The 14,191-nt window shown below is 50.0% G+C and overlaps 1 protein-coding gene across 1 annotated transcript in view; it reads right to left on the reverse strand.

Moving 5' to 3' along the window:
- Positions 1 to 1,384: 1,384 nt before the first annotated feature.
- The window catches only part of lrrc7 (leucine rich repeat containing 7), a gene marked incomplete at its 3' end in the record, with an annotated part of 42,141 nt that continues 29,334 nt past the window's right edge, over positions 1,385 to 14,191 (reverse strand). Inside the window, 6 exon segments of the mRNA XM_079740076.1 lie at positions 1,385 to 1,495; positions 3,583 to 3,657; positions 5,608 to 5,700; positions 8,107 to 8,414; positions 11,819 to 12,017; positions 13,019 to 13,135. Of these exon segments, the coding sequence (XP_079596202.1) occupies positions 1,385 to 1,495; positions 3,583 to 3,657; positions 5,608 to 5,700; positions 8,107 to 8,414; positions 11,819 to 12,017; positions 13,019 to 13,135 (903 nt within the window).

Below are 14,191 nucleotides of genomic sequence, written 5' to 3' on the forward strand. Positions count from 1 at the left end.
TCTTTTGGCGGCAATTTTACAACATAACAATATCATGTATCTCAAAGATATGGCACGCATAATGGTGACAAATAAAAACATTTAACAAGGTGTGACTTGTTAGTGTTGGTGTTGTTATGCAATACATCTGGATTGTAAACTCAGTTCCCTTAAAATTTGTTCAGGACTTCCAGTACCAGAATCTATGCTTAAGAACCACCGTGAACCACTGTAAACCACTGTGGAGGCTGTGTTGGACTGCGGGAGGGCTGTAGCGTATGACGCCTGTGTGTGTGTGTGTGTATGCATGTCTGTGTGTTTCTGTATGTAAACAATAGCATGGATCGTTCACTAGATGGCACTGTAGGGAGTTCCTGGTGACACCACTGCAGAAGGACCAGGAGATATTGCTTTAGCTCTTTTAAGTCAGCATGGCTGTTTGAAACGAATGGCATCACATCATACAGAGCAGCAGGTAGAAGTGGTAAACTACTCAATTATTGTTTACAGAAAAGAAAGAAACAGTAAGCGGCATCATCTACTTAAAAAAAAATCCACTCAGAGAAAAGCTCCCTGTTGGATCCCCAATGGAGAGAATAAAATTTCTTATCAATAATAATAATAATATAATACTCATCGCCTACATGTGTGTACAGTTTACCCCCTTGTGGCTGAGACCAATGGGAATGCTGTTTCTCTACACATGTACACAAGGCAGAGTACCTTCACCAGGCAGCACACACTTCAGATCCAAACACAGGATGCAAAACGACACGCAACGCAACAAAACACAAACAAAGAAGATCAAATGAAAACAACAAAAAAGATACAATGAACAGGACAGAAATTCATGGACAAAGCAAAGCACAAAAGAACGCAGACTATAAGCAGCTGTCTACAAGCATAAAATAAAGCCATCTCACAAAGCACAGCTAAATCAAAAAGGCAGCAATATAAATAAATAAAAAACCAAGTCAAAAAAACACCCGCAGAAGAAAACAATCGGAACAGCTAACTAACAAACCAACCACACCGTTTAAAACTGCAGCAGCCCTGTAGTCACTCGTCCAACCAAATGAAGAGTAGAATCAGTCACCATCCTGTCTTCTTTCATTTCTCCAAGTACTGGCGGAAAGAGAGACCGTCTGAGAGTCTCTGTGTTCTCCTATGATACATTTGGCACTAGTATTGCCTTTGGTCCAGCAATAGGCAAATTGTCCCGGGTGTGGTTCTCTAACAGGTGAAATAAAAGGCGGCCTGGATGATTGTGTCCAGTTCCACACGCCTCCAGCAGGGGACAGTAATGGTGGAGTCGGGAGATGTGGCAATGTGAACAGAAGCGTCGATGGTGTGTTTGTCTGTCTGTCAGTCTGTCTTTTTCTTGATTTGTTTGGAAAACTAGATTTTAGCATGTGCTGCTGTCCCTCAGAACCACCAAGTCCACCGCCCGCCTGAAGCTCTTCAGTAGAGAGACGGCTGTCTCGTGCTCCATGTGTAAAAAACTATGTCCATTAGCCTGCAAGGCAAACACGCAGCACAGTCAACAGCATGTGTGTGTGTGTGTGTGTGTGTGTTTGTGGGGGGAGAGAGAGAATGTGTGTTTGTGGGTGTGTGTGTGTTTGCGTGCGCGTATGAGAACAATGCATGTACCTTATGTATGCGTGTATGTGCATTTCCGGGGTTCCATGCATGGATCTGTGTGTGTGTGGGTGTGTGTGTGTGTGTGTGTGTGTGTGTGTGTGTGTGTGTGTGTGTGTGTGTGTGTGTGTGTGTGTGTGTGTGTGTGTGTGTGCGTGGGTTGATGGCTGTGTGTGTGTGTGTGTGTGTGTGTGTGTGTGTGAGTATCTTTGTATACGTCGCTTAATTCGGGTCTGCGGTAGGTATGGGTGTTCTCATGACGTCATGCACTGGTATGCGTGTGCGTGTGTCTCAGGCAGTGTGTGTGTTGGGTGGGAGCAGGGGGGGGCGGAGACACTGGGAGCAGCCCTAGCTCAGAAACACTTCACTGTGGGGGGAAAAGAGAGGGAGAAAAAAGAGAGAGAGTACGGAGTGAGAGATGGCGAGATACACACAGTAGAAGGTCATGCTGTAGGAGGAAAAGGAAGGCAGGTTGGGGCTGGGGGCGAGGGCTGTAGACCGTCCAGCTACAGAGCACACATCTGCAGAGAGACGGGGGGACAGCAGGAGGGGGGGACAGGAGGGGGAGAACGATGTCGGGGGCTTTAGCTGTTCTGCTCTGGAAGAGAATCTGTTGAAGGTTTGAGGTATTAATCAAACCTGCAGGGAAGCACTTACGTGGCTATCAGGCCGACATCGAAAACTGTCCTTCCACATTTGACAAGCTGAAACACCTGCAGAGCAACCCTGGCCCTAGACTACAACAGCACACTTCCAATTTGTGTACAAAATCACTACTGGCCAACTGTGTTAAGTTAGACCCCAGACATAGAAGTCTTTTGTACAATCCTAACTTCTTACCATTCCACCAAGGAAACTGTTTAATAGTCACGGCTTTTCAGTGTGATGCTATGGTTTGTAATGTCATTCTTCCAAGAGCTTTCTGTGGCTTGCTAATATGTACAATTCACAATTGATTTTAAAAAACAAAGCTTTAGTGACATATTTTGCAACACAATTCCCAATCTTTGCTAAATAAAATACCATGTCTAAAAGTTTTGATTAAGATAAGGTGTTTCACAAAAACACGTTTCACCTGTTTTTACCCTATGATATGAAACACTTACTATGTTACACTGTTATCAAATATTGAGAAAAGTCCTAACATTTTATCCACAGTATAATCAGTGGTTGAATGTATCAGCCTAGCGTGTTTTCAACAGCAATATGTTTTCTGACATTAAGATGGCAGCAAATTTCCAATTCGCCATGTAGTTTAAAAACCTAATTCAGTCATTAGATGACCATCATGTGATGAGAAGGTTAGAGGAAGGGGGGGAACCGAGTAGGGGTAGCACAGAAACATGCTCTGGAAGCACACAAGTTTAGATCTCAGCCTTCCCTAACCAATGAGAATGCAGGGGGAGGGGCATGCCACACCTTGAGCCAATAGGTACACAGAGAGGCAGGTTAGAGGACGACGAGCCCCGTTTCATACACTCTGAGACTGCGGTCATAGCGGGAGTCAACGCAACAAAGGTGGGGGCAACATCAACGTCCCCACTCTAATGTGTAGATTTAAATGATCAATATATGTACCAATATAGCCGGGATATCTCATGAGTAGTACTATTTACCATCACTATTTAGCCATTTAGGAAGGTGGACTTCAGACATTGGGGGTCGCACCGTTAACCTTTTATGTGGGAGTCAAACACCATCCTGCCCCTTGAGTACATAAATCGGGAATCTACCCATAGAATGTTCTTTAAAATGAGATTTGTTCAAGGATCTAAATCCAACGTGACTTCCAGACGGTCCGTCCGGGGGGGGGGGGTCACAGCCCAGAGCAGCAAGTGTATGATACAGCTACCGTCTCCTGGTGACACCCTCTGTAACGCTGGCTGTCTGACCAGAGTACAGGAGGGGGCCGGGGCACGGCTGGCCCCGGCCAATAGGCTGTCAGGGACCCGGGTGGGCGGTTACCTGCAGTATCTTGTCCCCAGGGCGCAGGTTAGACGAGGCTGGTCCGTCAGGCTGTACCCTAGTAACAAAGATACCCTATAAGTCAAAATGACACAACGTTAGCACAAGACAGGGAGACGAGGACGTACAATCTTTGCCTTTCTCAAGTCGAGCCGCGGCAGACCATAATAAACACTCCTTTCTGGTTCTTGGTTCAGTAGTGGACGTTAGCCAGATAACTCAACTAACTAATTCAACATTAATATTTATGAAGTAGCAATAAATTCCAAAAAGATACAGACTGTATATTGTATACATCTGGAAAAAACTAAAGAAAAAACATCAGATACTTCTCAAGAGAGTCAGGGGGAGGATGTAGAGTGCACGGAGGATCCTCTGACTGATCAACTAATCCGTATCTAATCCATAATCAAATCATTATGGATTAGATACAGAGGATCCGCAGCAGAATAATAGGGGACGGCAGAGAATATGTTTTCCCATGTTTAGCTGTTTGTTTGGTGACTATAGACCCAAAGGCAGAGAATGTAAAAACACCAACCTCATCTTTTCATGGAGAGGTATTAAAAGGTGTACCCCACAAAAATTAATCACAGTTCAAAGGTCCTCACCAATGCCTGCAGCAGAAGCATTGTGTCCTAGTCGATATACGGTACGTAAATCCCCAATAACTTCCAATAATCTCTTCCTGTTTTATGAGTGAAGGATTTTCCAAGCATTTGTCCTGTGATTTTAGTTTTATATTTAGTTTTATTCAATGCAGTCCAATCCCAACATAACTGAGTTGTGTTGATGATTAAAAAGGAAATAGCACTGATATATGTCTAATCATCGTATCAAAATCAAATCAAGACATTTGCATAACCCGGTCATGAGTTTTTGATTTAATCTAAATCTGTGAATGAATCATTTGAATGGCTGAGCGACTGCATTGTCGATGTTAATAACAAGGATCCGATAGCAGGAGCTGAACCCCAGACTTCACTGCAGGCTGATCACTGCAGCTTCAGGGACTAAAGATATTGATGTATTATTAATAATAGAAACTGCTTGATATTCAGTCCTCAAACTTCTTCTTTTTTTTTTGGCTCACCATAATTCACTGCTGAGCCCTCATAAAGTCAGGGTATGTGCAGTGAATCCCGATCTACAAGACGGTCCGAAAGCAACCGTGAAACCACGGCAACGCTTTGGAAGGACCCGGGAATACAGTTATATGTTGTATACTTTAGCCAATGTCTTTCTTGAATATTCCAGATTTGAATCAGATATTTGTTCAAACTGTTGTCCGATGTTGATACATCTAAAATAAATAGACTTTTATGTGAACTGGACTTCAGTATCACAGTAAGAGCCCTGGCATGTGCACGTTTGGGAAAATGTAGAAATCTGTGATGCCATACAGAAATGTTGCGTATCAGAGTGACTTTCTACCCTACTGTAATCTCTAAAGTTACTGTGAACAGTCAAACTGATAGAAGCTCACTTATCAAATCACTTGGTCAGGCTTAGTGTTAGAAACATAAAGCACCTGGTTAATGAATGAATAGCAGAGTATGCTGCAGGTACGAAGTATGAGTAGGAGTATGATAAAGTATTTTTACGGTTAACCTATGTAACATTTGAAGTGTATTTAGAATAACTGCTGCGCTTCAGAGCAGAAAACGCTATAAACGAACAGGCTTATATACGAGTCAAACCCAGTACGGAAACACACTGAGTACACGGATTGTGAGCCACATTAGACGCCTTAGCAGTCAAATAGAGCCCGAGCTATGCATATGAAATATAGAATATAGAATATAGTAACGTAGGGTTAGCATAACATTGTATAATAACACACAAAACATCTGCAAGCCCTTCTCAAGCCAGGACAGGGCGAGCCGAGGACGGACGGACGGACGGACGGACGGACGGACGGACGGACAGACGGACAGACAGAACACTGTGGTAGCTAGCAGCAGTTTCCATGGTTACAGGAAAAGAGGAGATGAGCGAGATAAGGTAGGGGCTGCCAGGTCGTACCATGTCAGAGGGCTTGAAAGGGTTCCCCTGCCCGCTGATGCCCCCCGAGATACTGAAACCAAGACCGGGGTTCTTCTCTATCCGCACGCACATCTGGGGGGAGGGAGGGAGGGGGGAGGAAAACAAAATCAATACTACTACTATAACCAAACATACTGTTATAGAAGGAGTTGTTAAAGTGTTATAGAACACGATAAGTAACTGAGGGCCGGATTCAGAAGGATTCCTCAGTCATATAAAACATGTCTTATAATTACAATATGGCTTATGCCAAGAGAGAGAGAGAGAGAGAGAGAGAGAGAGAGAGAGAGAGAGAGAGAGAGAGAGACGGTGGGGGGGAGACAGAGAGAGAGACGGTGGGGGGGAGACAGAGAGAGAGACGGTGGGGGGAGACAGAGAGAGAGACGGTGGAGGAGGGAGACAGAGAGAGAGACGGTGGGGGGTGACAGAGAGAGAGACGGTGGGGGGGGAGACAGAGAGAGAGACGGTGGAGGGGGAGACAGAGAGAGAGACGGTGGGAGAGGGAGACAGAGAGAGAGACGGTGGGGGGGAGACAGAGAGAGAGACGGTGGGGGGAGACAGAGAGAGAGACGGTGGGAGAGGGAGACAGAGAGAGAGACGGTGGGAGAGGGAGACAGAGGGAGAGACGGTGGAGGGGGGAGACAGAGAGAGAGACGGTGGAGGGGGAGACAGAGAGAGAGACGGTGGAGGGGGAGACAGAGAGAGAGACGGTGGGGGGGAGACAGAGAGAGAGACGGTGGAGGGGGAGACAGAGAGAGAGACGGTGGGGGGGAGACAGAGAGAGAGACGGTGGAGGGGGGAGACAGAGAGAGAGACGGTGGAGGGGGGAGACAGAGAGAGAGACGGTGGGAGAGGGAGACAGAGAGAGAGACGGTGGAGGGGGGAGACAGAGAGAGAGACAGTGTGAGAGGGAGACAGAGAGAGACGGTGGGGGAGACAGAGAGAGAGACGGTGGAGGGGGGAGACAGAGAGAGAGACGGTGGAGGGGGGAGACAGAGAGAGAGACGGTGGGGGGGAGACAGAGAGAGAGACGGTGTGAGAGGGAGACAGAGAGAGAGACGGTGGAGGGGGGAGACAGAGAGAGAGACGGTGGAGGGGGGAGACAGAGAGAGAGACGGTGGAGGGGGAGACAGAGAGAGAGACGGTGGAGGGGGGAGACAGAGAGAGAGACGGTGGAGGGGGAGACAGAGAGAGAGACGGTGGGGGGGAGACAGAGAGAGAGACGGTGGGGGGGAGACAGAGAGAGAGACGGTGGAGGGGGGAGACAGAGAGAGAGACGGTGGGGGGGAGACAGAGAGAGAGACGGTGGGGGGGAGACAGAGAGAGAGACGGTGGGGGGGAGACAGAGAGAGAGACGGTGGAGGGGGGAGACAGAGAGAGAGACGGTGGGGGGAGACAGAGAGAGAGACGGTGGGGGGGAGGCAGAGAGAGAGACGGTGGGGGGGAGACAGAGAGAGAGACGGTGGAGGGGGGAGACAGAGAGAGAGACGGTGGGGGGGAGACAGAGAGAGAGACGGTGGAGGGGGGAGACAGAGAGAGAGACGGTGGGGGGGAGACAGAGAGAGAGACGGTGGGGGGGAGACAGAGAGAGAGACGGTGGGAGAGGGAGACAGAGAGAGAGACGGTGGAGGGGGGAGACAGAGAGAGAGACGGTGGGGGGGGAGACAGAGAGAGAGACGGTGGGGGGGGAGACAGAGAGAGAGACGGTGGGAGAGGGAGACAGAGAGAGAGACGGTGGAGGGGAGACAGAGAGAGAGACGGTGGAGGGGGGAGACAGAGAGAGAGACGGTGGAGGGGGGAGACAGAGAGAGAGACGGTGGGGGGGGAGACAGAGAGAGAGACGGTGGGGAGGAGACAGAGAGAGACGGTGGGGGGGAGACAGAGAGAGAGACGGTGGAGGGGGGAGACAGAGAGAGAGACGGTGGGGGGGAGACAGAGAGAGAGACGGTGGGGGGGAGACAGAGAGAGAGACGGTGGGAGAGGGAGACAGAGAGAGAGACGGTGGAGGGGGGAGACAGAGAGAGAGACGGTGGGGGGGGAGACAGAGAGAGAGACGGTGGGGGGGGAGACAGAGAGAGAGACGGTGGGAGAGGGAGACAGAGAGAGAGACGGTGGAGGGGGGAGACAGAGAGAGAGACGGTGGGGGGGAGACAGAGAGAGAGACGGTGGGGGGGGAGACAGAGAGAGAGACGGTGGAGGGGGGAGACAGAGAGAGAGACGGTGGGGGGGGAGACAGAGAGAGAGACGGTGGGGAGGAGACAGAGAGAGACGGTGGGGGGGAGACAGAGAGAGAGACGGTGGGGGGGGAGACAGAGAGAGAGACGGTGGAGGGGGGAGACAGAGAGAGAGACGGTGGGGGGGGAGACAGAGAGAGAGACGGTGGGGAGGAGACAGAGAGAGACGGTGGAGGGGGAGACAGAGAGAGAGACGGTGGGGGGGGAGACAGAGAGAGAGACGGTGGGGGGGGCTGATGGTGACCTGGTCCTGGAAGCCGTCGATGCTCTTCTGCCCTTTGGTCTGCAGGAGGCAGCGTGCGCTCTGGGGCCGTGGGTTGGTGTGGGTCGCCATGCCCACCTGGCCGCTGTGGACCATGCCCTGGTTGCCGTGGCCGCCGTGGTTGCCGTGGCCGCCGTGGTTGCCGTGGTTACTGTGGTACTGGGGGTTGGTGGCCGGCAGGGAGGGCGGGTGCGAGGCGTACTGGGGCTGGTTCCCGGAGGGCGTCATGGACATGGACATCCCCCCGCTGGAGTAGGGCTGGCTGGGGGACGTCAGAGCGAGGGGCAGGGCTGGGGAGGAGGGACCCATAGACACGGTGAACGTACAGCGCCGGCACCACACCACACGTACACACTGAGCCCCCAGAAGGGACCTGCATGAGAGGGGTTAGGGTCACCCTAACCCTAACGTTAGGGTTAGGTTTAGGGTGACCCTAACCCTAACGTTAGGGTTAGGGTCACCCTAACCCTAACGTTAGGGTGACCCTAACCCTAACGTTAGGGTTAGGTTTAGGGTGACCCTAACCCTTCTCCTGCACCTTGTTAGGGTTAGGGTTAGGGTAACCCTAACAGGGTTAGGGTTAGGGTAACCAGGGTTAGGGTTAGGGTAACCCTAACCCTGGGTTGGGTGATGTTTTCAGGGTTAGGGTCACCCTAAACCTAACCCTAACGTTAGGGTTAGGTTTAGGGTGACCCTAACCCTAACGTTAGGGTTAGGTTTAGGGTGACCCTAACCCTTCTCCTGCACCTTGTTAGGGTTAGGGTTAGGGTAACCCTAACTGGGTTAGGGTTAGGGTTAGGGTTAGGGTTAGGGTTAACAGGGTTAGGGTTAGGGTAACCAGGGTTAGGGTTAGGGTAACCCTAACCCTAACGTTAGGGTTAGGTTTAGGGTGACCCTAACCCTTCTCATGCACCTTGTTAGGGTTAGGGTTAGGGTAACCCTAACAGGGTTAGGGTTAGGGTAACCAGGGTTAGGGTTAGGGTAACCCTAACCCTGGGTTGGGTGATGTTTTCAGGGTTAGGGTCACCCTAAACCTAACCCTAACGTTAGGGTTAGGGTCACCCTAACCCTAACGTTAGGGTTAGGTTTAGGGTGACCCTAACCCTAACGTTAGGGTTAGGTTTAGGGTGACCCTAACCCTTCTCCTGCACCTTGTTAGGGTTAGGGTTAGGGTAACCCTAACAGGGTTAGGGTTAGGGTAACCAGGGTTAGGGTTAGGGTAACCCTAACCCTGGGTTGGGTGATGTTTTCAGGGTTAGGGTCACCCTAAACCTAACCCTAACGTTAGGGTTAGGTTTAGGGTGACCCTAACCCTAACGTTAGGGTTAGGTTTAGGGTGACCCTAACCCTTCTCCTGCACCTTGTTAGGGTTAGGGTTAGGGTAACCCTAACTGGGTTAGGGTTAGGGTTAGGGTTAGGGTTAACAGGGTTAGGGTTAGGGTAACCAGGGTTAGGGTTAGGGTAACCCTAACCCTAACGTTAGGGTTAGGTTTAGGGTGACCCTAACCCTTCTCATGCACCTTGTTAGGGTTAGGGTTAGGGTAACCCTAACAGGGTTAGGGTTAGGGTAACCAGGGTTAGGGTTAGGGTAACCCTAACCCTGGGTTGGGTGATGTTTTCAGGGTTAGGGTCACCCTAAACCTAACCCTAACGTTAGGGTTAGGTTTAGGGTGACCCTAACCCTAACGTTAGGGTTAGGTTTAGGGTGACCCTAACCCTTCTCCTGCACCTTGTTAGGGTTAGGGTTAGGGTAACCCTAACAGGGTTAGGGTTAGGGTAACCAGGGTTAGGGTTAGGGTAACCCTAACCCTGGGTTGGGTGATGTTTTCAGGGTTAGGGTCACCCTAAACCTAACCCTAACGTTAGGGTTAGGTTTAGGGTGACCCTAACCCTAACGTTAGGGTTAGGTTTAGGGTGACCCTAACCCTTCTCCTGCACCTTGTTAGGGTTAGGGTTAGGGTAACCCTAACAGGGTTAGGGTTAGGGTTAGGGTTAGGGTTAACAGGGTTAGGGTTAGGGTAACCAGGGTTAGGGTTAGGGTAACCAGGGTTAGGGTTAGGGTAACCCTAACCCTAACGTTAGGGTTAGGTTTAGGGTGACCCTAACCCTTCTCATGCACCTTGTTAGGGTTAGGGTTAGGGTAACCCTAACAGGGTTAGGGTTAGGGTAACCAGGGTTAGGGTTAGGGTAACCCTAACCCTGGGTTGGGTGATGTTTTCAGGGTTAGGGTCACCCTAAACCTAACCCTAACGTTAGGGTTAGGTTTAGGGTGACCCTAACCCTAACGTTAGGGTTAGGTTTAGGGTGACCCTAACCCTTCTCCTGCACCTTGTTAGGGTTAGGGTTAGGGTAACCCTAACAGGGTTAGGGTTAGGGTAACCAGGGTTAGGGTTAGGGTAACCCTAACCCTGGGTTGGGTGATGTTTTCAGGGTTAGGGTCACCCTAAACCTAACCCTAACGTTAGGGTTAGGTTTAGGGTGACCCTAACCCTAACGTTAGGGTTAGGTTTAGGGTGACCCTAACCCTTCTCCTGCACCTTGTTAGGGTTAGGGTTAGGGTAACCCTAACAGGGTTAGGGTTAGGTAACCAGGGTTAGGGTTAGGGTAACCCTAACCCTGGGTTGGGTGATGTTTTCAGGGTTAGGGTCACCCTAAACCTAACCCTAACGTTAGGGTTAGGGTGACCCTAACCCTTCTCCTGCACCTTGTTAGGGTTAGGGTTAGGGTAACCCTAACAGGGTTAGGGTTAGGGTAACCAGGGTTAGGGTTAGGGTAACCAGGGTTAGGGTTAGGGTAACCCTAACCCTAACGTTAGGGTTAGGTTTAGGGTGACCCTAACCCTTCTCCTGCACCTTGTTAGGGTTAGGGTTAGGGTAACCCTAACAGGGTTAGGGTTAGGGTAACCAGGGTTAGGGTTAGGGTAACCCTAACCCTGGGTTGGGTGATGTTTTCAGGGTTAGGGTCACCCTAAACCTAACCCTAACGTTAGGGTTAGGTTTAGGGTGACCCTAACCCTAACGTTAGGGTTAGGTTTAGGGTGACCCTAACCCTTCTCCTGCACCTTGTTAGGGTTAGGGTTAGGGTAACCCTAACAGGGTTAGGGTTAGGGTTAGGGTTAGGGTTAGGGTTAACAGGGTTAGGGTTAGGGTAACCAGGGTTAGGGTTAGGGTAACCAGGGTTAGGGTTAGGGTAACCCTAACCCTAACGTTAGGGTTAGGTTTAGGGTGACCCTAACCCTTCTCATGCACCTTGTTAGGGTTAGGGTTAGGGTAACCCTAACAGGGTTAGGGTTAGGGTAACCAGGGTTAGGGTTAGGGTAACCCTAACCCTGGGTTGGGTGATGTTTTCAGGGTTAGGGTAACCCTAACCCTAACCCTAAACCTAACAAGGTGACCATCAGGGCTGCAGCACCGGTAGAAGAAGCACAGCCAAGAAACAACAGAATCGACAATAACACACTGAAATAATGTCCGCTTTATTAAGGTGATTTTGGTCAATAGTCTGATGCCTTGTCAAGTTCGCATTGCATGAGAAGGTACGTATTTTGTGTAGGAAGCTTTAGTTGGGTGATGTTTTCCGTGCTTTGTCCGTTTTGTGCTAACCGTTGTGAAGCTTTGTAACCTGGATTGAAAAATGCGCCACTGATAAAGACATCTTCATCACATTCACCCGGTGGCACCGGGCCATGCGGTACCTTGGTATTGGCCCCCGCCCCCAGAGGGAGAGATGGCCATGACCATCCCCTGCTGGTATTGGCCGCCCTTGTTGATGGCCCCGCCCTCGTAGCCCTGCTGGCCCATCCCTCGGTGGGGGGGCGTGGCCGAGGAGCCGGAAGAGGAGGTGACGATCACGGTGTTGTGCTGCTGGTGGGAGGGGTTGTGGGCGTGGACATTCTGTGGGGGAGAGGGAGATGGAGCAGGATAGACTAACTTCATATTGTCGGGAGTTTAGCACACCGTACACGTATCCAGTCATTTATGGTTTTCTGGGACAATTCACGAGCGATGAAGCATTCAACCAGGGTATACGCTACGTGGCAACCCGGCTCCGGAACGGCACACCTGGTGGCCCAGGGGAGAGGTGGTAGCCGGGGTATACCGCCCATTTCCCCCAGAGGGCGCCAGTGAGCGAAACCAATCAGCAAAACATGAAACACCTGAGCAGCAGGTGGAAAAGCAAGGCTTAAATAGCCGGCTTCAACTCTAACTCTAGTGGGGCTGTCGTGGTTCTGGTGTGGAGAGAGCGATCCTGAAGGATCGAGAGACAATGGAAAAACCGCGGAACATGATTCCACCCAGAGGGACACGAACGGGGGATTCCTCCAAGTCTGACGGAGCCAAGACCCTTTTCGCTCTTTTTAATAGTATTCTTTCTATTGAATAAACGCGCCTTTACGGCTTAACAGACGTAGGCTGGTTGGGGAGAGGGGGAACTTACGGAGTCGGGTTGCCACAGCCAACTAACAACCAAAACAGTGAACGTCGCCGTTAACGTTGTAAACACTGGGGTCTCACGGCAGGGCTGGGAATCTCAGCTGCTGGTTAATGAAGTCTGAACCTCATTACATTGGTGCCATGAAGGATCGTAGCCTGGCATCGCCAGACGAATTGTAAACTGCAATTAGTCCACGACCTCGCCGTTCATTTTAGATTCCCAAGGGGCGTCACCAACGGGCGTAGACCTAAATGCCTCTGTACGCGATTGGACAGGCCAACAACCAATCACAGCAACGACACGTTTGACGGAGCACTGAGCAACGAAAAAAACACATCTTTCTTCTCTTCTCCTTTTTCGTCTCTCAACCCGATTTGAAGCCAATGTGCATGTCAGTAAGTCCAGCGTACGTCTCCAGATATGGTCATAACGCTCTGGAAGTTCCACTGACGGAACCCACCTTCTTCATGACGTTATCAGGCGGCACGTCCCGCCTGCCGAGGGAGTAGAGCGCCCACTGGCTGCTCGCTGTCCCCCCCTCCTGGTCGTTGTCCAGCATGGCACCCTGTTGAGGCGTCTGGAGAGACAGAGGAAGAAGACTCATGAGAGCCAGACCCCTAAATCAGAGGTCACTTCTCTCAACCAGTTTCCATGTTGGCTTCATTTGGACGTGGGGTTAGGGCAGCTTGAAGCCGGTCCTATCCCATAATAAGCTTAACTAGAAAATGTGCTCAGTAGAGCACAAACCTCCGCCAAGGCCAGCAGCACAAAGCTCCCCCCCCCGCAGGTGTGGCTTGGGGAGGTCCATGACGAACATGGTGAAGCACGCTTTGCCATTACAATGCTTATTCTTATTCTCACATGCTAGCATGCCGCGGCCCTAACACGCGTATGCATGCTCGCTAATGGCAACATGCTAATACAATACTATGCTATGGTTCAAACACGCCAACAGGTCCTTGCACTCTTTTGTATTAGCACGGCTAACATGTTAAAAAATACGTAGCTAACATGTTAACGCTTCAGTCATGGTCGTGTTGTGACGTACACAATTACTGCACTGCGCTCACTTGTACTGTGCCGTTCACATTGTAGTTGCTGCGATATATACATTAATGTGAAATATTCCTGTCTGCGACCTGCGTGAAAGGTCAATCACTTATCCCCATGCCAATGATCTCCATTCTACTCAATCTAATGAAAATCCGTGCATCGTTTCTTGCAGGCAGACAAACGCAGAGACGTGAGTGAAATCAGAACCTTCTGGGTGGAGGTAACAAGTTTACATGATGAATTTAAATATATATTTTTCTTACAGCATCGCAGAACACTAGCTATTGCTCACACATAGATCGATTTTACACAAATTATGAATTCAGAGGGATAATATAAACGAAAAAAAGTGAAAAAATAAGATGAGATGGATTGGACGTTAGTATGATTATTTCAAGCAGTGCAAGCTTGTAATATGTACCCCCCAAAAAGTGAAAGAAATAACAGCATATTTTGAGACTGCATTGCCATAGCACCGGGTATATGATATACTGTGTATATATATATATATATATATACATATGTATGAGAGACATGGGGATGGGCTGGTGCCGTGGCCATAGTTAGGGGTAGGTGACGG

This window comes from Pollachius pollachius, assembly GCF_949987615.1.
Source record: "Pollachius pollachius genome assembly, chromosome: 7".
NCBI classification, from domain to species: Eukaryota; Metazoa; Chordata; class Actinopteri; order Gadiformes; family Gadidae; genus Pollachius; species Pollachius pollachius.